At 31.3% G+C, this 25993-nt stretch overlaps 1 protein-coding gene across 2 annotated transcripts in view; it reads left to right on the forward strand.

The window, feature by feature from the left end:
* Positions 1–325: 325 nt before the first annotated feature.
* The window catches only part of LOC140447347 (uncharacterized), a 502598-nt gene continuing 476930 nt past the window's right edge, over positions 326–25993 (forward strand). For both annotated transcript variants that reach the window (XM_072539955.1, XM_072539963.1), the window contains exon 1: positions 326–413. In XM_072539955.1, coding sequence (XP_072396056.1) covers positions 338–413 — 76 coding nt within the window. In that variant the 5' untranslated portion in view covers positions 326–337. The remainder of the gene's footprint in view (positions 414–25993) is intronic.

Consider the following 25993-nt stretch of genomic DNA (forward strand, 5'->3'; position numbering starts at 1 on the left):
CTAAATAATACATATAAAAAGATACAAGTCTAAGTTAAGAAAAAAAATTCTTCTTTAAATTTCATATCTCATTATAATAAAATTATATTTAAGTATGTTATTTCCAGCTACACAAACAGCAAAATAGAGAGCCGCAATTCCCGATGTGCCACCTCGTAGATACATATCAGTATTATTCCCCGAAGACCGTCTCAGAATGTAATATTCCTATTAAAAGCATCAGATTTGAAAATTCGCAACCCCTTGCTCAGAAACCGATGTTGAAAAGCGCCGGCTTCAGGAAAAGCCGGTATCCTCGCACTTCCACTAGTCGTCGTCCGCTTTTCGTCCCGTCGACATGTTCTGGATTCTCCAACGAACCCGGCTCTCAAACGCCGCATCGCTGCTCAACAACCTCAACTGTAATAGTGTCGGTGAGTAAAATTTTAAGTGCCTGTAGGGCTTTAATTACATTTTGTTTAATTAAGATTTATGGAGCGTGTGCTTTGACTGCGGACTAGGTGGCGTTACAAAAGTTGCGAAGTGCGAGGCGACGGTTTATTTATTAGTTACAAAAGTTATCGCAGTTACAAAAAAGGGTTGTTAAAGTGATACTAAATGGCAATTTCTGCAATTAAAAACTTTATTATTCCTTCCTTAAAAATATTAAACGAACGTATATATATATATATATATATATATATATATATATATATATATATATATATATATGTATATATTATATATATATATATATATATATATATATATATATATGTATATATATATATATGTATATATATATATATATATATATATATATATATATATATATATATATATATAGTAAAATACGACGAATTTTCTAAAACCAATATAAAATGTATCCAACTCTTTCTAATTTTGTAAATTTACTATTTTCTAGTATTCTTGTTCGTATTCTTCATATCAGGAATCGGACTTTAAGCTTTTTCCTTTTTCAGTCCTGGCATCTTCTTCGGAACCGTCCAATGTGGTTTATATGTTGGAATCTGTCTTTCTAATGTATTTTGGTTCAGTCTATCAATATGTCCTCTCTATACAACAAAACACGTTATGTTTTGTTGTATTCTATTATTCATCGAAAATATATTTAATTTGGTCTCTATATCTTCATCTACCATTTGGTTTCTCAATAAGCATCCTTGTGTTTTCCTTAAAAATTTCATTTCTCCTGATTGCATCCTTTAGCTTTCTTGTTTTTGCACCATCTCAGTTTTACTATCATCAGTTAAAACCGATGGTAATAACATTTTATAAAATTATGCTTTTTTTTCTTTTCTTATTTTCTGTTTATTGTTCTGGAGCTATTTTCTTGTGGCATATTAAAGTAATTACTATTGTAATGGAAATAAGACACAAATAAAGTTTAAAATAAGTTTATTGACATTTCAATTTTCACTTCGGAAATAGTTCTCAAAATACAAGCATTAATAAATTAAACAAATTTTGTTTTTTGTTACTTGGTGAAAAATTCTTCTAATAATTTAATTTTAAATGACTTATTTGTATTGGCAATTCAGACATATATCATACATTTTAAAGAAAACGACTTTAAAATGATATTGCCAATATTGCAGAGTTGCGTTCCTGGGGCGACTTAATTCTAATATAGTTCATTTGATTACATGAAATCAACTTTAACTTGAGCATATCTGTCAGAAAAAAGTTATAGCATGTGATTTGTCTTTAAAAAGACAACCATATGCCATGACGACAGTAAAATTCTTCTGTTAGTGATTCTATAGTAAATCATGAGGAAAAAAACCTCATAATACTCTCCCGACATGGTACGTATTTGTTCTTACATTTAGTTTACCTTCAATAAATACCAAATTCATATTTTATATCTACCTCTATAACTTCCTCTTTTAATATGGGTAACCAGATCCTACTGTATTCTGACGAGCAATTTGCGACACAATTGGTCTCATTTAGCATGATTAGAGCCGTTTTTTTTTAATTTTTCTCTTTTCACCATCTGTTTCTTTTAGGACTATACTTAAATCATTTCATTGATTCCTATATTAATTTTCTCATGCGTGTTTGCATATTTGAGATCTATTAAATTCTCTATTTTTAACGTAAGATTGATGTTCAGTTATTCTAATATTTAATGGTCTTGATGTTTGACCTAAATAAAACTGATCGCATTCACAGGGTATTTTATAAATATAATTATTTGTTCTTTCTTGTTCATTGCTAGGTTTAGTTTTAGATAAAATATATCTCAAAGTGTTTGTTGATTTAAATGTTGAATTTATTTCCTATCTTTTTCAGTTTTTCTGATAATCCTTTTATGTATGGTATTGTTGTTTTCTTCGTATTATTCCTTTTATATGCTGTAGGATCTCGTTCTAAGTTGTTCTGTTCTATTCAGTCGATTGTTTAAAATCTTTTATTTATAAACGATAAAGGATAACCATTTTTAACAAAAACAAATGTTTTTCCTCTAAGATCGAATTTTCATTAGAACAAGTAATTTTGGATCTATCCCATAAGGATTTAATGATTTCCTTAATACTGATATTGTGATTTGATTTTTAATTTAGATATCTGTTGTTATGTGTTAGTTTTCTATACACCTGAGTCTCATATCCAGTATCTTTCTTAGAGATTAAAACTATCTTAGAGATCCAGAAAAGTTAGTGTGTTGTTAGGATCTTATTCTGAGTTGTTCTAAAATTAAAACACCCAGGAAAGGTAGTGTGTTATTATATTCCTTTTCCATGGTAAATATTATTGTCACTTCTTTATCGTTTATTCAGGAATTTATCCAAAAACTCTGACTCATGAGGCTATATTGAAAATACATCATCTACATGTCTCCACCATACTGTTGGGTTTAAATTTTGTTTAGAAATAGTATTTGTTATAAAATCTTTCATACATATATTTAGTTGAAAATAGGTATTATCAGTGCATAATATTAATAATTCCATTATAACTGATATATAGCTCACTAATTTTGTTCCTTTTAAGTATATTCCAAGTCTTGGCACATTTGTAAATAAACTATTTATGTTAAAACTTATTAAAATATTATTTAAATTAAATTCAATATTCAATAATTTTTTTGAAAAATGTTGTATATTTTTTATAAATGAGTCATTTTTATTTGCAAATGGTTGTATAATATTTAACAAAAAATTTGACAGTTCACTACAAGAAAAATCAATGATACTACAAGTAGGTCTAAGTGCTATATTCGTTTTAGGAACTTTCGATACTCCATAAAAATAAAGGGTCTTACTTTAATGAGGAGTGATTAATCTTCTTTGATATTTTTCTTAAATATTCTTTAAACTTGAATAAAGTTCTATATATTTTGTTTTCTAAAGGCTTCTTCTTTTTCTTCTTGTGCCACTCCTATCGAAGATTGGAAATCATCAAGGCTATCCTTACCTTGTTTACAGCTGACCTAAAGAGTTCATTAGTGGTACAGCCAAACCACTCTCTCAAATTACGCAACCATGACATTCTTCTTTCCGTTTTCCTTCTATTTTTCCTTGCATTATATTTTGAAGTAATGCGTATTTATGTCCTCTCATCAGGTATGTGACCCAAATATTCGAGTTTTCTTCGTTTGATTGACAAAATTTCTGGGTCTTTTCCTATCCTTCGCATTACTTCAAAGTTTGTAACTCTTTCAACCCAACTTATCTTTAGCATTCGACGGTAGCACCACATCTCGAAACTTTCAATATTTTTTATATTGTTCTGCTTGAGAGTCCACACCGTATAATAGCGTGTTAAATACGTAGCCCCTTAGCATTCTTAATCGGAGAGGGATGCTTATATCTCTGTTGCAGAAGAATTTCCTCATCTTTATGAAAGTGGTCCTGGCAATTTCGATACGTCTTTTTATTTCATTGATTTGGTCTCCAGTTTCGTTTATTGAAGTACCCAAGTATTTGTAACTTGATACTTTTTCAATTTGAATGCCGTTTATACTAATATGTGATGGATGTGTTATGTGTTTACTGAAGACCGTATACTTGGTTTTTTTGATATTGATACTTATGCCATAATTGTTGCAGGCAATATTTATATTTGTAAGTAATCGTTGTAATTCTTCTAATTTAATTTCTTAATTTAAAATGCCACAAGAAAATAGCTTCAGAACAATATCTTCTACTGTTCTTGCGACTAGTACAGTGTCGTCTGCGTATCGAATATTATTTATCTAAAGTCTTTGTTGGATCCTTTGTTAAGTTTGTATAAGGTCTGTTTGTTATTAGTTCTTTAATTTTGTTTCCATATTGAATTTTATTCATTATCACAGTAGCATTCGCTTTGTTTGCTGGCAAGATAATTATGTAGTGGTCATTTTTTAAAGTTCCTCTAGCCTTTAGTTTCTCTTTGCTTATGTTTTTTTAAATTTTATTAGACTTTTTTAATTCAAGTTTGCATAATACTCTATACTCTTCTATTTCGTGGATTTGTAGATATTGAAATGTTTTCTCCACTGAGCTAATTATGTCTAATTTTGGAATAGATGGATGAGTAACAGCAAAGTATATACCCTTTGACATTATTAAACACTCCATTGGATTTAAATGTCTATTTAATAGATTCACAACTGTCGCTAATATGTCATTATTTTTATTGAGGTTATCTAAAATATGTATACTGTTTTATTGTAAAAGAATGTTAAATGTATTTAAATGTATATTTCTTTATTTATTCTACAATAAAGTCGTCCCAGGAACGCAACTTAGCAATATTGGATTTCCGAGGTGGAAATAGAAACATCAATAAACTTATTTTAAACTTTAATTGTGATTTTTTCCCATTAAAATGGTCAATATTTTCTTTTGTTTCTTGCTTTATTTTGGAAAGTTCTTTGGATTGTGCCATACATCATATATGATAGTTATGTATCTTATTGGTAATAACTTTTGCTTCTTCATAAGTTATGCCACATCACAGTGTGATAGGTACTTGTTTTATGTGCTCTTTATTTATTGTTATCTTGGTTCGTAGAGGGTATTTACTTTTAAAAGCCACAACTTTTTTTATTAATATTTTTAGGTTATAATTGTTGCAGATTTGACTCAAGCGGTAGATACCGGAATGTAGGTTATCTATTTTTTGTTTTATCATTCCGTCATCTGCAAACATTTTTACATTTGATATCTGTAGTTAGCAGTATTCTAGGGTAAACTTATTTTCTTATAGTTTTACAATATCATCAATATATATATTTTAAATAAAATCGATGAGAGGTTGGATCCTTGTCTGACTGCTTTGCTGATTGTTATTGTTTCAGTTTTATGTTATTTATAAAAATCTTGGTATTGTTTTACACCCCTTTAAGTGAAGCAATTATATGTATAGGATAACCTCTCTTTTCCACAATATCTCACAGAGTATTTCTGTTAACTCAGTCAAAAGCTTTTTTTATTCTTCTTTTTGACTGGCTTTATAACTCGGGGTGAGTCTTCGCCGCATCCATTGTCTACGATCTTGAGCTTTTATTTCCCATTGCTGTATCCTAATCCTAGGTAAATCATCAGCTTTATCATCATCCTTCTATCTTTTTCTAGGACAGCCCACTGATCTTCTACCATCTGTTCTCCCAATAAACACTGTCTTGAGCACTCTATCTTTACTCCCTACACTCCTGTTAATTAATCTCTTTAAGGGCCAAATATTATTATAAAAACCTTTCTTCCAAATATCAGCAGCTTATTTGTTCCCCGCTGATGGAGAGTCCATGTTTCACGTTTATATGTAATAACTGGGTGAAATAATAATTGACATGTTTAATTTAGATTGTCTTTTTAGCAGCTTCGATTTTAATAATGATGAAAGAAAGTATAATGTACTTTTTTTCTATGTGGCCGTCATCTGTGATTACTAGAGTTCGGATTTAAAAGGACAAAAAAAAACACAAAAAAAACGCTTAAAAAGCATAAAGATTTTACGAAAAAAAGTATTTTATTATAAAAAAAGCATGAAAATAAGCTTATAAATTTTGACAAACCAATTTTTTACGAAAATTAGCCTAAAACATATTATATAATAGTTGCTAAGATTGACTTAAGGAACTAGTAAGGGCGTATTATAAATTTAAAAATAAAATAGAACAACCAAAAAATAGGTAACTGAAACAAAAATGCTTGAAACTAATTTTTATCGATACACCTTAGATTAACTTAAATATATTATTTTTTAAAAAAATTAAATAACTAAATATTTATTTAAATGTTCCAATAAAAAATTTAGGCACCTGTTACTCAAAACATTTTTATAAATCTAAAAGCTTCTTTCAACATCCACAATGGTTATCGGTGTATACTTATACATTGCCACTACTGCTGGATCTACAGGGTGTTTCAAAAAAGGTAACCCCGTCTCTAGGGTAGGTAAAAAACTGAAAAATAATTGGGGTTTGCTTAGTAAAAAATTTTTGTAACGCCATCCGTTTTCAAGATACAGGGCGTTGAAGAAAAAAAGATTTTACGCATTTTTTACGATTTTACCGAAACTACTGGCAACATTGTAATGAAATTTTATACGAATATGTTTTGGAAGCGGATACATCCCATGAATTTGTTTTTATTTCTGATTCTCATAGAGGGCGCTAGTTACATGGATCGTACTAAGTAATAGTCAATATAACTTTTTTAAGAGTATAATTATTAATCAAAATTTCAAGTAAACTTAAACATCATTCAATTTTACACGAAGAAGGTACTCTTGGTAAAACTCGATACTGTGTACCGTTTTCGGAATATTTTGATTTGAAAATTATGAAGTAATAATTGAAGCTGGTAGTAATGATAAAGTTCTAATAGGTATACCTCTCTTTTCTCCAAGTGTGCCATGGAAATCTAACATTTATTGATTGTTATGACGATAAATCAAAAATAATTAGAGTTTTGAAACCTTGTTATTTGTAAAATCAGATCAAAATGTATTCAAATGTTGAATACACTGACATGTTATTAACCTTAGGCGAATGTTTAGGATGTTCTAGTGCAGCTGTGACACGTTATGCAGAAAAGTTTTCTAGAAGAAACTTACCAAGTAAAAAAACATTTAGAGCCGTTGAACGACGTTGTCGAGAAACTGGGAATGTGAGACCAAATAAAATAAATTCTGGTAGACCAAGAACAACAAGAACAATTAATAAAGAAAATAATATTTTAAATTTACTTGATCAAGATCCAACAGTTAGCGTAAGGAATATAGCAAGACAAACAAATACTTCTTCTTCAAGTACTTGGCGGATACTGAAAGAACAGCAATTACATCCTTATCATTACAGACAAGTCCAAGAGCTCTTGCCAGATGATCTACCGGTTAGAGTGGATTTTTGTGAAACATTGCAACAAAGGACAGCCCACAATCCAAATTTTTTAAAATGCATTCTTTTGACGGACGAGGCCATCTTTACGCGACAAGGTATGTTTAACTCCCATAATGCACACTACTGGTGTGATGAGAATCCACGAGTCAAAAGGGTATCACATTACCAACACTCATTTAAAGTTAATGTTTGGGCAGCAACTTTAGGTAAAAAATTAATAGGTTATCATATTCTACCTGGAAATTTAAATGGTGATATGTATCTTGATTTTTTAAACAATTCCTTATTCGAGATATTAGAAGATTTAACGCTAAATGAGCGAAGATCTTTATTTTTTATGCACGATGGAGCTCCACCACACTTTGATAGAAGGTGTCGTAATTGGTTGAGTAATCATTTTCCGAATCGATGGATTGGTAGAGGTGCAGAAGCTCCGATTCATTGGCCTCCTCGGTCATGCAATTTTAACCCTTTGGACTACGCAGTTTGGTCGTATATTAAGGAAAAAGTCTATGCTACAGAGGTAAATTCACGCCAAGAATTGAAAGAAAGAATTCAACGTCAATTTAATGGCATCATAGCTGATCCCCTACCGTTTAGAAGGTTAATGGAATCTTTAGAAAAAAGAATAGACTTATGTATTCGCGAAAACGGAGGGCATTTTGAACACTTACTGTAATTGAATTTTATTTTATGTTCTTAGTCATTAATTTAATTTTTTTCTTGTGAGTTTTGTTTAATTACTAACTATTTTATACCAGCATCAATTATTACTTCCTAATTTTCAAATCAAAATATTCCGAAAACGGTACACAGTATCAAGTTTTACCAAGAGTACCTTTTTCGTGTAGAATTGAATGATGTTTAAGTTTACTTGAAATTTTGATTAATAATTATACTCTTAAAAAAGTTATATTGACTAATACTTAGTACAATCCGTGTAACTAGCGCCCTCTATGAGAATCAGATATGAAAATAAATTCATGAGATGTATCAGCTTCCAAAACATATTCATATAAAATTTTATTACAATGTTGCCAGTAGTTTCGGCAAAATAGTAAAAAATGCGTAAAATTTTTTTTTCTTCAACGCCCTGTATCTTGAAAACGGAGGGCGTTACAAAAATTTTTTACAAAGCAAACCCCAATTATTTTTCAGTTTTTTACCTACCCTAGAGACGGGGTTACCTTTTTTTTAAACACCCTGTATATTAATATCTTTAACGTCTTTGTTAATTTAAAATTAAAAATATTTTCTTCATCTTTTGAAATCGTTCGTTCTTTGTTAATACATTTTTTGGATTTGTTAATAACAGCTGACCAATTTTTCCAGGAATATCTTCCATCTTTTTTTTTTAAATGTTGATTTTTTGGAACGACTCAACTAATCACATTTGCTCTTTCTTGAAATATTTTATTGTTTCACTTACAAAACAAAAGCTTCTTCTAATAAAAGCAAGATTCCAAGTAATTCCATTTTACCTAAAATATCCTGACAGTATTTATTTTATTGTTTAGCTAGCAGTACATTTAAATAAGAAGGTTTTAAATTACACGTACGCAAAAATTTATGGTTCAACAAAAAGAAAAAAGACATGCAGTTGGCGCCCTCTACAACCAACCCTACAACTATGACTGAGGTCATATTTAAATTTAACATGTCAAAATACACCCAAATATCAATTTTCATCGAAATATCTACATTATTTCAAATAATATTACCAAAAAATTAAAATAGACATAAAACTTTAAAACACTGTATTTATGTAAAAACAGGAACACATATTTACAGAATTTTTTTAAAGCAGGAAACTTAACTAAACTTGTTGGCATTATTAAGAAAACACCCTATGGATATGGATAATTTGTAAAATAAAACTTACCATCTTTACTCATGCTCTACAAAAAAATTTTAAATGTTTGAATGTTAACTTTTTATATTCCTTTATCCATTCAGTTGCAGCTGGTTTTGGCTTTGGCGTTTTAATTTAATTCACAAATATTTTAACACAAATACCGCTGTCCATCGCTATACCGCAAATAATCTAAACATACACAGTTTTAATGGGATTTTATTTACAAACGAAACGACGCGGACGGGGAGCCCTGGAAGTATCTATATAGGTGCATAGATATGACCGGAAATATTGTCAAATAAAGAATGGCATTGATGTTGTGTTTACTATTATTATTTGTGTATATGAGTCTGTAACGCACATTTGAGTTAGCTCCACTAATTTTCTTTGTATTCCTTTTTCTAGCATTACTAACCATAGTCTGCTTCTTTTTATCGAATCATATGCTTGCTGGAAATCTACGAAAATTTGATGTACATCTAGGTTGAATTTTTAGTTTTTTTTAATGTGTCGGATTGTAAATATTTAATATATTGTTGACCTTTCAGCATGAAAGCCGCATTGGTAGTTGCGTAGAATATCTTCCTAATACGGAGCGTCTTTAGAAAGATAATGGATAGAACTTTATCTGCTGTGTCAATAGCGATATCCTTCTATACTTTCAAAATTGTTCTGTATCTTTATCTTTCTTCTTATATATGAGTATTTTAACACTTTCATTCCATTCCCTAGACATTTTCTGTAATTGCCATACTCTCAGAATAATATCATATAATTTTTGAAGTAAAATGTTTTTTTCTTTTATCAATTCTCCATTTATCCCATTATTTCCTGGCACTTTGTGATTTTTAAGAGATGCTCTCGCAGTCTTTATTTTTTGAGATGTTGGTGCTATTATTTTCATATCTGCAGAATAAAATGTAAATATCTTCACAGAACGCGTCGTATTAATTTTCCAATTTTCTTGCTATTTCGTATATTGGAATATATACGTAAAAGGGCAAAACTGACCGACAAGATCATAAATATAAACGGAAAAAAGATTAGCTACCTGAGGTTTGCAGATGGTATTGTGATAATAGCTGATAAGATAGATGAGACCAAAGAACTTTTAAATCAGCTCTATCGTTCCTTGCTAGAAGTGGGATTGAAAATAAATCTATCTAAAACCCAGATGATGATAAATCTTGTAAACAACAGCCGAGAAATATATGTAGCAACAAGATCCATAAACCAGGTAATGCCCTATACATACCTAGCTCACGAGATTAGCATAGGAAAAAATATTCAAACCGTCCAGCTGCTCCGTCGTATAAGACTGACTTAGACAGCCTTCGGCAAGTTGAACTACACTTTTATATCGACCAACATACCAATATATCTTAGAAGAAACACCCTTAATTAGTGTGTTTTGCCAGTGTTGACTTACGAAGCGAAAACTTTGATTATAAAAAAGAGAACAGTGAAAGAGATTCGTGTGGCTCAAAGTTGGCTCCATGTTGGGCGTTTCACTGCGAGATATGATCTCAAACCGCCAGCTATGATAAAAATCAGAAACGGCAGATACTGTACAGATAATGGCAGCACTGAAGTGAAATTGGGCAGGTCAAGTGCCTTGAATAATAAATAACAGATGGACAAAGCGGATACTGGAATGGAGTATCCAAGAGATGATGCATAACGAAGCAGAGGACCTCCATCAACACGTTGGACTAACGATCTAAAGTATTGTCATAGGAATTGGATGCAGGAGGCCCAAGATAGAAACGGATGGAAAATTATAAAGAGGATATATGATATTTTTATGATTTATTTTTACTGTTTGTTTACGTAGGAATATACCATTAATTTATTGGAAAATTTAGAAATCAGAAAAAATTACCAATAGAAGAATAATAAAGTTCGTCAAATAATTTTTTTATTTATTTCTAACTTCTGTTATTTTTACATCTATTTGTTTTATTAATATTACAGTATTCTATGATAGCTCACTCTTCCGTCTTCCCTCTACAAACTTTTTGTATATTTTTCTACTGTTCTAAAATATAATTTATTTGAGACAAAGTTTTATTAAACGCAGTCACCCTAACGACGCAGTAAAAAACTTTTTAATGCCATTAAATTTTATGGGCAGACTATCGACTAAACCGTACCAGCATGTACCTCAATGTAAATTGCATGAGTATGGATCTATAAAATAATTTCAAGTTAGTTATTCATGCCAATGGTGTAGCTTTGATTCCACCTCTTTAACAGTTAAAAATATATCTATTTAACAGTTTTTGTAAATCCCTAATTATTGCTATTTAGTCTAAATCCATAATTAAATTTATAAAAATTAAATGACGGTTTTTTTAATTTTTTATGGGACAATAAACAGCTTTATTAATATTTTGGTTAAAGTAGGTGATTATCTTTGTTGCCAAATAGCGAGCTATGCAGTTCAATTTTTTCCAATATAGATATACTGATTGTAAACGTTTGGGTGAATATACACTAGCTCAAGATAGGGAAGAGCCGCGAAGTACGCAGATGATAGGAATGTCGGAGACATGTCGAAGATGAACGTCTTAAGCAAATTCAGAACATTGTTCCAAGTCTTGTCCGACAGTTTGTTATGAGAAAATAGTGAATTTAAAGAAAGCCTTTATTAAATTACAGACAATGTGTAGGAACAGTTTTAAATAATAATAAATAATAAAATAAATAATCAATCGAGTTCTTCATCCGTTCTTTTATCGTAAGATTAATCAACGAAATCATCGGAATCTTCATCAAGATTTTTTAATATCTAATCAAAGACTAGATTAAACTTTCTCTCTTCAGTCCTGATCCACCGAAGGGAGTATAGTGGTCTTCATAATGCCATGTATTGACCGTCTCCAAAGATCTCTGCCTCTGGTTATTTCATTTAACTCATGCATATGTTTCTTGAGTATTCCTGTAATTTAGTCCATCTATCTTATTGGGGATCTTCTTCGTGATCTTCGGCCTTCTACCTTTCCATGGGTAATAAGTCTTTTCAGGTTTTCTGTGTCTTCTTATTGTATATCTAAAGTATTTTAATTGTTGGAGATGGACCTTGCTGGAGCTGACCTTTAGCTCATTTAAAATTGAATTATTTGTCCTGTAGTCGGTATACGGAATTTGTAACAGTCTTTTCCAACAGAACATTCAGTGGCGTCCATTTGTTTTCTTTCCCCTTGTCTTAGTGTTCAATATTCACATCCGTATGCCAGTATTTGGAATATTTAGCAGTTGATTAACCTTTTTTTAGAGTTTGTGAAATTAAAGAGTCCTTCCATATTTTGGCCATCTTTTGCTAGATCACGTCTACGTTTTATTTCTTCCTGTGTTTTTGATCAATAACCCAATCAATTAACTTTTCTTGACTATTTTCAAGAAGGTCTATGTCATCTATAAAACGTAGGTTGTTTATTTTTCAGCCATTTATTGAGATGATATTTTCTCTTTCTAGCGCTCTTCTCATAATTTGCCCTCATATATATTAAATAATTGTGGACACAGTATACATTCCTATCTGACGTCTTGTACTGAATGAAATTAGTTTAAGAGTGTGTCAATTCTTAAATGAATTCTATCCAGAACAAGGTGATAATCAAAGTGTGTGTGAATTCCATGAATCATTCTCGATTCTAGTATTTCCTGTTGTTCTGTCAAGCTATTTCCTTTTTTATCCTTACACATGTGCTGTTCTTTGTTTTAATTACTGTTCTACTTTTGTTTATTTGTTGATAATATCTTGTCGCTGCTGTTTTACTTACTTTCTGTAGCTGTAGGAGTCTTCTGGTAATACTTTTTCCCTTTTTTTTCGATTTTTCCCTTGGATCTTGCCTGGCTTCTCCGCTGTATTTGCACTTATGCTGTGTTTTTAATTTTTGTTAATATCTGATATCCTTTGTCAAACCAGCCACTTCTTCTGGTTCTTCTATGTTTTTCATTCGCTGCAGCTACATCTTTAGCCGTTTCTTTTTTTGGGCCTGAGGCCATTTTTAAGTCAATAAATCAAAATTTGTTTTATGGTAAATCTATTTTTATCCATAGTGCCCTATAATCTCGTATGTTGCTATACATTCATTAATAATAAAAATTCTGTGTAGTGGCCTTTTCGTAGTCTCTTTGTTTGGTTTTTCTATCTGAATATATTCAGTATATCCTCCCCTTTCATTTGCTATGTCGCATTAGGATTCGATCACTTGTTTATTTTGTATTAAGCCAAAGGCCTTCTTTAAGGCAATAAATCAAAATTTGTTTAATAGTAAATCTATTTGTATTTATAGCGCCCTATGATATCTACGCTCAATAATAATGAAGATACTGTGTAGTGCCCTTTTAGTAGTCTCTTTGTTTGTTTTTTCAGAGACCTTCTTAAAGTCAATAAAATATAACTTGTCTTTTAGTTGAATCATTTTTATTCATAGTGCCTTATGACATCTCGTAAGTAACTATACGTTCATTAATAATGAAGACACTGTGTAGTTCCCTTTTGGTAGTCGCCTTATTTGTTTTTTCTTATCTTAATATATTCGTTATATCCTTCCCTTTCATTTAACGCATCACACGCTTCAATCGGACCAATAACAAATAAGATATAATGTAATGCCTTTTGGCAATGCCGCATTGTGAGGTTTTTCTGTCTACCCTCGCATACATATTCGCTATCCTCTCCCCTTTCCACCACAAAACCCTCATAAAATGAGCAGAATGAACGTTAGCATTTTCTCATGGGATTTTACATGGAAAATTAAGCAAAAACGGTATAGCAGCAGCCCTTTTACAGCTATGCTTTTACTTAATTTTATTTAATTTTACAATTAATTTGATTTATTTTCAATTATTTTTTATAATTCGATTTAATATTTGATTTATTTTATTTGATTTATCTATTAATGGTAGACTTCAACGCCAAAATTGGAAGTAAGATTGAAGACTCTGAAAGCAAGATTGGGAATTTTGGATTCGGCACAAGAAACACAAGAGGAGAAAAACTCATGGGATTCCTGGGCCAAAAAAACATTTATGTTATGAATACCTTCTACAAAAATAAACCTAACAGAAAGTGGACATGGGTCGCACCTAACGGAACTACCAAAAATGAAATAGACTATTTTCTCTCAAACAACAAAGGAATATTTGAAGACGTCACAACAATAAACAACGCAACAACGGGTAGTGACCATCGTATAGTTAGAGCAAAAATAAATATTAATATATTGTTATATATATATATATATATATATATATATATATATTATTATTATTATTATAGATGCCTTTAAACTAACAAATGAAGAGCAATTCCGAGAAGTCTTAGCGGATAAGTTCGAATCTGATCCTTCACATAAACAAAGAAAGAAAGAAGACAACTACTAGCGCAAAACAAACGCCATACTCAAGAATACAGAAAACTTAGTAAAACAATTAGAAAATAACAAAAACGCGACATACAAAAATGGAACGAGAACTTAATAGAACGAGTAATTGAAAACAAGAGAGGTTCAAAACTACAAATTGGTCAACCTATGGCATTAACGATAATGGCAACAAGTTAGACCACCTTAGATTCGCTGACGACATAGTGATTATAGCGAGCACATTCTAGGAACTGTAAATTATGATGGGAGAACTAGCAGCCAGCTCCCAATACCTCGGCCTAAAAATGAATATGAAAAAAACAAAAATAATGACAAACACAGATGACCCCAGACGTATAACTATAAATGGCAGTGAGATAGAACAAATCCAGGAATATATCTACCTAGGCCAAATCCTGAGACTTGACAAAGAGAACCAAAGTTCGGAAATTACTAGAACAGCAAGACTAGCATGGGCAGGATTTGGAAAACTTAGTTGGATACTTAAGAACCGCAAAATACCCCAATACTTGAGAAGCAAAGTGTTCAACCAATGCATCCTTCCTATCATGACATATGGATGTCAAACCTGGACCCTAACCAAGGCAAACATGAATAAACTAGCCACAACAGAAAGAACAATGAAAAGAGCAATGTTAGGTATACGACTGTCAAATAAAAAGAGGAACGACTAGGTAAGATCGAAAACAAAAGTCGAGGACATAGCAACAAAAATTGCCAAACTTAAATGGAGCTTCGCAAGCCACACTGCTAGACAAAAAGACCAACGTTGGAATACTACAATACAACATTGGAGACCTTACGAAAGTAAACGACCAAGAGGAAGACCACAGATGAGATGGTTTGATGACATTAAAGGAATAGCCGGAACAAATTGGAAATATGTTGCTCGGGATAGAGACCGATGAAAGGAGTTGGGAGAAGCCTATGTCCAAACATGTACGACAGAAGGCTAAGAAGAAGAAAAAGAAGAAGATTTTATTTACCTTTATTATTTAATTTTATTTAGTTTTAGTTTATTTTATTTTGACAAAAAGTTGACATTTCATAAACGTCATTTTATTTTTATAGTAAGTGTATATATGTATCTTATCCAATGACGTATAATAAATATATATTATACGTCATTAATCTTACCTTACGATTACAGTAACTTATATTTTTAGCAATTTTGCGAAAAAATTAATTACTGTGAAGTAGTAAAATTTTCGATTAAGGATATTTGAATCATCAATTTGTAGGAAGAATTATCAATAAATCAACCTATCGTTTGAAGAACAAAATATAATTGAAATTTCAGATATTAACAGTTCAGATTTCTTTCCTAGGTGGCGAGTTACCTTACTGGACAAACAGTGTGACTTGTCATCCTAGGCTTTTATATAGATAGATTTCATGATTTATTTACTATCACTGTCACGCCGTTTCGCCTGAGTAGATATAATTTTGGTTATTTTAAAATAAAATGTTCGTGATCGATGTAAGGAGTTTTTGATAAACTTACACTTCCAGTTTTACGGTCTCCAGCAGTCCACAAGTATTCCACATACAAAACATATTTAACAAGAATTACATTTTCCACAAAAGAGAGACGGTAAACCTATATACCGTAGTTGATAATTTAATGTCGTTACTTCCAAGATACTCCTTGATTAATACGCTATTCCCTGTACATATCCAATACCACAAGTTGGTCAGTTACGACGTAACCAGATGCGTCCATTAGTATCCGTACCAAGTAATTTGTTAAATGACAAACGGAGTGACGGATTCTCGAGAAATCCTTGGTCTCTGATTTACTAATTTCTGCAGTGGACAAGATGAATTTGATTATAAACTAGAGAATAATTTCTGCGATCACTGAATAAATCCATATTTATAAATATGGATACAACATGAACATTTTCGTGTCAGAATAGTTACACAATTTAATTAAGAGACTATCAGTTTATAAATTGTAATAAATTTTATATTATTTTTCACCATATTCCTAGATATCTTTCAAATATTACAATGGTTTTGTCTTGTTGTTTCAATATATTGTATCTAGTTTTTTTGGTTTTGTTTTCGGTTTAATGGCAGCAGAAATTCTTTAGCTATGTTTACTAATAAGTCAACGAGAAAAAAGAGAGAATTCTTCTTCTGTGCCTATTCGTTGTAGATATTAGCGATCATTTGGGCTATAATTATTTTGTTGACTGATACTTTAAACAGATTAGTTGTTGTGGAGAACCATTTTCCCAGTTTTGTGTACAGAGCTCTGTACGTATAACTATTCGTAGACTGTTTATAGTACGTACATCAGTTCTCATGCCATTAGTTTTGTCTGGGTGTGATTACGTTCTTCTTTTTATAGCGCCGTCTCCTTTCGAAGGTTGGCGATCCAAGTGGCGATTGTAGCTTTGGAAACTGCTGTATAAAAGATTTCTGTCGATGAGCAGTCATACCATCTCCTCAGGTCTTTTAGCTATGAGTTGTGGCATCTTCCGACTGATATTTTGCCCTGCAAATTACCTTTCAATATGATTTGGAGTAATTCATATCTTTTACCTCTCAATACATGACCCAAGTATTGTATTTTTCTCTCTTTGATTATGCTGAGTAATTCATTTTGTTTACTCATGCTCCGAAGTACCTCACCGTTGGTAACTTTTTGTACCAAAGGAATTCTCAGCATCCGTCTTTATATATACATTTCAAAGGCATCTATTTTTTTGTCTGTTTAAGAGTCCATTGTCCAACTTTTACAGCCATACAGCAAAGCAGAGAAAACGTAACGTCTTCTTCTTCTAGTGCCGTCTCCACTAATGACGGTTGGCTATAACCATTGCAAATTCTTCTCTATCTTCTGCTTTTCTTAACAGCGTCTGTGTGTTTAACCCGGTCCAGTCGCGAATGTTTTTCATCCAAGATATTTGTCGTCTACCAGGACCCCTTTTTCCTTCGATTTTACCCTTTATAATCAGCTGCAACAACTCGTATTTATCATTTCTAAGTATGTGCCCCAAATATGCTGCCTTTCGCCTTTTAATGGCGGTCAAAAGTTCACTGTCTCTTCCCATACTCTGCAACACCATTTCCTTTGTAATATGATCTGTCCATGGTATCTTCAAAATTTTGTTTTCATGTTCATGAGTGTTTTCCTAGCTAGTTCGATTCTTGATAAGATTTCTTTTTCTGAATTACAGTGGCTGTTGATATTTGCTCCCAAATATTTTATGGAAGTTGCCTGTTCTATTATTTGTCCCTTGGCATACAAATGTACGTTTGTTGGTATCTTTGAAAATACTAGAATTTTAGTTTTGGAAACATTTAGATGTAAAACAAACATTTCGTTATGACGAACTACCTCATTTCTTATATTTTGTAGTTCTTGTGCGTTGCTTGCTATTAGGACGGTATCGTCAGCGTACCTGATGTTCTCTATTCTGGTTCCGTTAATTTTGATTCCACCTTGAACCTCTTCTAATGCTTTTCTAAATATAGATACCGAATACAGATTAAATAATGGCGCTAATAAGACGCATCCTTGTTACACTCCTCGTCGGATTCGTATATTAAGGACATGAGATATCATGGTTAATATTCAATTGTCATCGCAGTGTGAGGCATTGGATTGTTTTGGTAATGTTTCGAATGTTAATTTTAGCCAGTCTGATGGTATTTTACCTGTGTGATATACAGTGCTAGTCAAAAGTCCGTTCCCCCCCTCGTATATTTTGAACGGTTATTATTATAACAGTGAAATTTTGAGGGAGGTAATAAACCGACGTAAGCTTCTTAACTAGTCATAACAGTTGACGTAATAGTAACAGATGACGTTAGAGCGCCACTGTGACAGATAATTTTAAATAGGACCTTATGGCAAGTGATACCTCATTTGAAAAGTATTGAACATACATATTTAGTTATAACAATTTTGTTTAAGTTTAAGCTCATTTTGATAAATACTTTAAATAAATACTAAAATTGGAACTTCTCATTTAATTAATAAATATTGAATAACCAGTCCCTATAGTAAAAGTGTTTAAAATGTGCTCCATCTACTTCCTGACAGTTATGCATCCTATTTATAAACTCTTGCCGTACTCGTTCATATGTGTCGGGGGAAATTGCCCTACATTCTTCAACAATTTGTTGTTTCAAAATGTCAATATTGTCGGGTGTTGTAGCGTAAACTTTAGATTTTAAGTATCCCCACAGAAAAAAATCTAATGTGTGAGGTCCAGTGACCGTGCTGGTCATTCTGTCGTACCTTGTCGTCCAATCCATCTACCACGATATTCCTCATCTAGGTAACGTTTTACTGCACCATAATGATGTGCAGGAGCACCATCTTGTTGAAACGTTATTTCCAAGTTGCCGAATTCATCTGGATTATCTTCCAGAATTTCAAGTATTAACGGTTCAATTGCATTTTGTAACATCTCCGGATACCCTTCACCGGTTAAGTTAGTATTAGGAAAAACAAGCCTTACTATGTGGTTTCCCAAAATACCTGCCCAAACTTTTATTTTTTTTTTAGGAAAATTGAGTATGTGTGCCACGAAAGACTTGAGGATTTGTGTCACTCCAATACTTCACATTGTGTGTGTTAATATTTCCATTCGGAGAAGAAGTACTTTCGTCACTAAACTAAATTGTTTTTATGTAATCGGGCTGTTGGTTCATTTTATTGGACACATTTTCACAGAATTCTAATCTTCGGTCGGGGTCATAATCTGAAAGTTGGTGCACAATTTTTAATTTGTTTGGATGAAATTTGTTTTCAGCCAACACTCGCTGTACTGTCTTTTGACTGATTCCATAGATAGATGCAACTTAGGCTGCTCAAATAAGCTCTCGTTGTAGGGCGATCGGGGTACCTCTCATTAAAAAAACGTTCGGCTGCATAAAAATTATTTCCACATTTACCAATTATTATCACAGCTGCTACTTTGTCGGCTACAGTACGTACCATTCTGCCTTTTTAAAAATTTAAACGTCCCGTTAAACAATAATTAAACTAAATATTAACTAAGAACAACTAACTAAAAACAATTTGACTAAACTTAAATTGACTAATTTGCGTTTTACGATCAGTTAGGGAAACATTTTTATAACCCATTATATTATTGAATTCGTATTTATTTATTTATTAAAAAGAAGTTACGTTTCTTTTAAGAATTTTATGTATGTAAATTAAAGTATATGATTCTTTCAGTAAATTAAATAGGTTGAGGGTAAATCCAAAAGTAGAGTAGTGACAAAAACTATGGTATCAGATGCGTTATATTATATCATTGTACTTTTATGTAGAGTTTCATAAATTATGGTTTGTTTTGTTTCAAACATATTTACTTGATTCCATACTTTAACCTAACCTTGCACATATTGATTGAAGTTTATTATTTATTTGTAATATTGTAATACTTTCACTGTATGTTATGTAAAATTTTGATTTGAAAATTCATGAAGTGTCAAGGTTAACATTATTTATCTCAGTCGTGTCACCATCGTCCTTTGTCTCGATTTATCTGTCCTAAATTCCTCAGTAGCATTTCATCAAAAAACAATTTAAACACGAACGACCTTATAAACAACAGAAGTTAATACTACTAGTCCCTCGTGTCCTTCATCCTGTCGGAATCCTGGGAAGAACGTAGCTCGGGAACGCCGCAACGTTTTTTAATAACTGTCCTGCTATCGGCACCGCTCACTCTGACTGGAATTTTAAGCACCTGCTTATGGCTTTCATTAGCGCTCACTCACTCATTACGCCTGTTGGTGATTTTTAACAATTAATCCTTTGGCTTAATTATTATTAATAGAGTTTTATTTATTGCAGTCTGGTATGTCAATCCTTTGGAATTTAGATATTTCTTTTAGTTTATATGGGTTGTCTTCATTCAATTTCATTGTATGTCATAGTACCGAGTGGCCAACTAATAATGGCTCTTAGTGATATCTTGATAATAGCTTACAATACAAGCTTAAATGAAAACAATTTAACAGAAATGGGCTAGAAATAAATCTGTAAATTATTTTTAAAGCTGTAGATCCACCTCTAATCGGTGTTATTATACAATACGTCCCACTAAGTTGGAACCATATGAAAAATTTTTTTATTATTATTGTACGAAAAAAATTATTTTTCATAAAAAGTTTCGCATGTTCTAAACTCTAAAATACAATTATCAGATATCAAATTTTATCCATACTATACGAGGTAGATCAAAAAATATCAATTTTGCTAAAGAGTAAAGTACCTTTATGTTTCACAATATCGAAAATTATTATTAAGAAGAGTTGATCAAAACTAAAAACTACGTTTAAATATACAATTACATACATTCATAATAAAAAAAAGTATCGTTATTTTTTACTAATCTTTTTATTTTGAATGAACATTTTTACCTCTTATGATTAAGATTATAAGGAAAATTATATAAGAAGATACTGCGAGAAAAGATAGAGCAAGTGATAAAAGGCAAAATCTGGGAGGATCAGGTAGGCTTCACGGCAGGAAGATCATGCATAGATTTTTGCGGGGTTAATTATACTATTTAATATCGACATATATCGACATATCGAATAGAGAAAGCACGTACAAACTTCAATAAAATGAGAAAGGTACTTTGTGCAAGAGAACTAAAATTGGACTTGAGAGTTAGGCTGGCAAGGTGCTATATTTTCTCGACTCTGCTTTATGGGATAGAAGCATGGACACTTAACGCGTCGACTGCTAAAAAGTTGGAAGCATTTGAAATGTGGGTGTATAGAAGAATCCTGAAGATATCATGGACCGAGCATGTAACAAACAACGAAGTCATGAGAAGAATCAACAAAAGAATGGAAGTATTGGAAACCATCAAGACACGAAAGCTGCAATACCTGGGGCATGTTATGCGTAATGAGAGATACAACCTACTTCAATTGATTATACAAGGGAAAATCCAGGGCAAGAGAAGTGTAGGAAGAAGAAGAATCTCATGGTTGCGTAACTTGAGGGAATGGTACGGATGCACATCAATTGAACTATTCAGAGCAGCAGCATCTAAGATCAGAATAGCCATGATGATTGCCAACCTCCGTCGCGGAGATGGCACGTGAAGAAGAATATCGACATAACCTGATTCAATATGTCTCCAATTCATGTTCAAAAAATATATACAAAATAATATTTTCAGGTCCCAAAGAAGCAAATATGACCATCGTTTATATGGAAAACCAGGTTTTCAATCGTTATTCGAGGTTCTTACTGGATTGTAAAATCCTATCTCATGTTATGTAGAAAGGTAAAAAAAGTTGGGCAAATTTAGTGGAAACCCTTGAAAACCTAGTTTTCCCCATTAACGATGGTCGTGCTTGCTTCTTTGAAATCTAGAAATTAAAAAACATGCCCTTTTGGTATTTAAAACTGTTTTGCCAGATTTTTAAATGTTCTTAAGGACTCGGTTACTTCAAATCATATATATGACCAATAAAAGATCTTGATTTGATCGATTTTGAAGCCTATAAAATAGGGAAAAATCCCTAAAAAACAGATTTTTGGGTTTTAAAATGTAGCTTACGAAAAAATCTGGAACAAATCAAAATACAGATTTTGATAAAATACACAAAATAAAAAAATGATCTACAGCTACATTCAAAAAAAAAGTTATACGATTTTTTCGAAATAAAAAATGCATTTTTAGATTAAGTACACTTAACCTACGGATCTATAAAAAATAGACAAGTGTTTTAAAATCTTTAAGTATGCGTGTAAAGTTTTTGAAATTTTTAAATTAATTTCAACACACCGAAAAAAAATAATAATAAAAACAAAAACGATATTTTTGGGGGTAGCGGGTGCCTGGCTAAAATTGCTCTAAGGCTTACTTTTTAATCACATAAAGCATGATAAAAAAAACACAAAAATGAAAAAAATTGTCTCAGGTTGAATTGATCCCGAAAATATAATTGACCCCGCAAAAACTAGCGCAAACCCTTAAAAACCATGAAAAAACATGGTACTATGAGTGTAAATTTTTAAACTTGTTTGCAACCTACCAAACAAAAAAACAAAAAATAAAAAAAAATGACCTTTTTGGGGCCGGAGAAGAGGGTAGCGGAATAAAATTGCGCTGAGTTCCACATAACTCCGTAAAAACTCGAAAAAAATGTTAAAAACCATAAAAAAATATAATTTTTTGAAGGATTAAAATGTTTCACCAAATTTTTGAATATCATAAAGGACCCAATTACTTTAAATTATATGTAACCTACAAAAACCCCCATTTTTTTAAAGTATATAAACTGGAGAAAAATTCAAAAAACCTATAAAAAACATTTTTTTGGTTTTTAAAGATGGCGTACATAACAGAATGATCTAAAAAATTAAAAATATAGTTTTTAACTAAATACAAAAAATATTTATAAAAAACTGGGCCTGCACCTATCTCAGGCTGCAGAATACCAGAAGTTATACACTTTTTCGAAAAAAAGCATTTTTAGGTTATGTAGGTACACTTAAATAATTTTGAATTGAAAATATAGATGTTATTGTTTGACCGTTGTACGCTAGTTTAAAAAAAGGGCAAATTCATTCCAATAGATCCCGAAATATGTCATTTTTTTCCGAGCGCTTTATTTTGAAACCGTGTTGGATTTTTTGAAGAGCACTGCTGGCCCTATATTCGGCTACCCCTATTCCTTTTACTCTATTTGAAATGCAAAGTACTCTTTGTTTACAACACTTCTGCTTAAGAAAATTTCAATAATTTTGTTTTCTAAAAGTTTTGTTAAAAACTTTGACTTTTTTCATAAAAGCTTGGTTAATTTTAGCCTTAATGTTGTTAATTAACGTAACAGTGATTTAAAAAAAGGAGCTATTTAACTCAATTCTACGGAGATATTGAATTTATAAGTGTAAAAAGTTTCGGAAAAATTATTTAACCCATCTGGTCCATTTTTTGCACACAATTCAAACACGAGAAGACCCTTCAGCTCAAGTATATTTAAACAAATTTTAATAAAAATAAAAAAGTTTTTAAAAATATTATTATTTTTTTTGTTTGTCATCCGACTTTAATTTAGCGTATCTCGTTTTGTGTATGTTTGTTTTCTGAAAAAGTTATCTGTTGTCGTAACATCTAAATAGATAATTAGTTAATAAGATAGTTTTGGTATTTTTAGAAATTTATTCTTCTCAATGTTTATTGATATATTATGCTTTATAGGTAATACGTATAATCTGCTTTTTTTATTGCAGTATAATTTGGAGGTTATACAACTTTGTTTATAATGAAAATATTTAGTTGATGCTATTCTGTAACAATATCATACAAATGTTATATTATCCTGCTTTAAATTATTATTGAGTGTGCTATGGAAATATACAGTTATACAAATATATAAATAAATATACAGTTTTCTAAAAAATTATAGTTAATATTCAACAGAAACATTCTGCAATTTCCTCTGATTTGTAGCACTCATCGATACAGTTTAATGAGAAATTTTACGGTCGAGGAACGAAACGCGTGCAAACGATGAAAAATTTAGGTACATTTTTCGTGTTGGCTCTGAATGTATATAAGCCTCAATAAAAAATGTGGTGGATCTGGCGCCGGTCATATTTCCGACTCGCAATATTTATTGAAGCTCGGAGCGTGTTTTAACAATATTAGGGGATGATTTTAGCATGTTTATGAGAAAATAAATTATTGTTTTTAGCGCGTTTGACATCTCTGTCGAAATTTGTTATACAGCGTGTAAAACAGTAACAAAACTTATCAATAAGAAACTTAGATTACTGGATTATTTAAATAAAAATAGACTTAGATACTTGTACTAAATTTATGCAGGGGATATAAACATTAGCAGGTGTAGGCCTCTAACAGAACCGCATTTACGATTATCTTTTCGTTGTAGAAGTATTATCTTGTAAAATACGAAATTTGTATTTTAATTTTGCAAAAATGCGAGACAAAGAACCTGGTTATTTTTAGTTGATATCCGACAATAAGAACCATGTATACAGGATAAAAAAAACCAAGAAATTATTGTTTTATCTCAAAAACGGCCAAAAATTTTTATGTACAATGTGTGTTTGCAAAAAATATAAGTTTTATTTTTATAATTTTATAATTTTTGTTTCAGTTGTTTGTATGTACGATTTCAAAAAGTTTAAATATGGTAAAAAAATACAAAGTAAATCAGAATTTGTTTGAGTTCGGTGTAAATATATGGCAGAGATCGAGATCTCGGCAACACCAAATTCTAATTTTATATGTTTGTTATTTAAAAAACATAAATGATGTATCTTCTATATGCTACCGTCTTGCTAATACTGGTATTTTCCGTTTAATAACTTACACTTTTAATATGGTTTACCAGATCCTACTACATTCTGTCGAAGGATTTGCGACATAATTGGTCTTATTTAGCATAATTAGAGCCCTTATTTGATTTTTCTCTTTTTACCATCCGTTTCTTTTAGGACTATATTTGAATCGTTTCATTGAACATATTTAAGATCTATCAAATTCTCTATTTTTACCGTAAGATTGATGTTCAGTTATTCTAATATTTAATGGTCTTGATGTTTGACCTAAATAAAACTGTTCGCATTCACAAGGTATTTTATAAATACAATTCTTTGTCCTTTCTTTTTCATTGCTAGATTTAAATAAAGCAGATTAAGATAAGCAAACGAAAAAAATTATAATTCTCATAAGTGGGTATTGTTTTCACTTGGCAGAGGCGTACTTTCATAACCAGGAGTGGCAGAGAGTCGTCCAGTATAAATATTAGAACTATTTTCACTTGTAACGGTTGTAGCTGAACAAAATGACCGTGCAGTATAACGTGAAATGACCCCAGACACATTCCCTGTCTGCATAGAATTGCCAAATTTTGTGGTCGCGTCCATAGTAATTTGATTCAATTCTTCAAAAACAAAGTTTCGATCTTATTTTTTCTTTTTTCTTACTTGTTGCTGTTTGCTGTGGTTCTTGAACAACATCCTAAAATATTTTTTTCAGTTTCCAACATGTCAACAAGAGTGGATTACAATTGCCAGAAATTTTCAACAACCCTAAGAGATAAAAAATTATTCCGCCACTTGGGTGCGAAAGTTATTTATTTAATTATAAAGGATTTCACAGCATTATCATGTTAGCCCTAGCCATTGCTAATTATGAATTTATTATGGTACATAGGGAAAAGCGCAGAGTATCTGATGATGATGTTATGGAAAATACTAAATTTAACAGACAACTACAATCAGGACAGCTCAATTTGTCAACGGCACAACCATTACTTAAATGTAGATAATTCTTCAAAATTGACAAACTTTAAGAAATGTACCCGTTCAAACATTAAGCTCTTAGATATTTGACCTTACCTGATTAACAATGTCTTCATCATCCTTTGAATATTATC

The sequence above is a fragment of the Diabrotica undecimpunctata genome, chromosome 1, assembly GCF_040954645.1.
Source record: "Diabrotica undecimpunctata isolate CICGRU chromosome 1, icDiaUnde3, whole genome shotgun sequence".
Classification (NCBI taxonomy): Eukaryota; Metazoa; Arthropoda; class Insecta; order Coleoptera; family Chrysomelidae; genus Diabrotica; species Diabrotica undecimpunctata.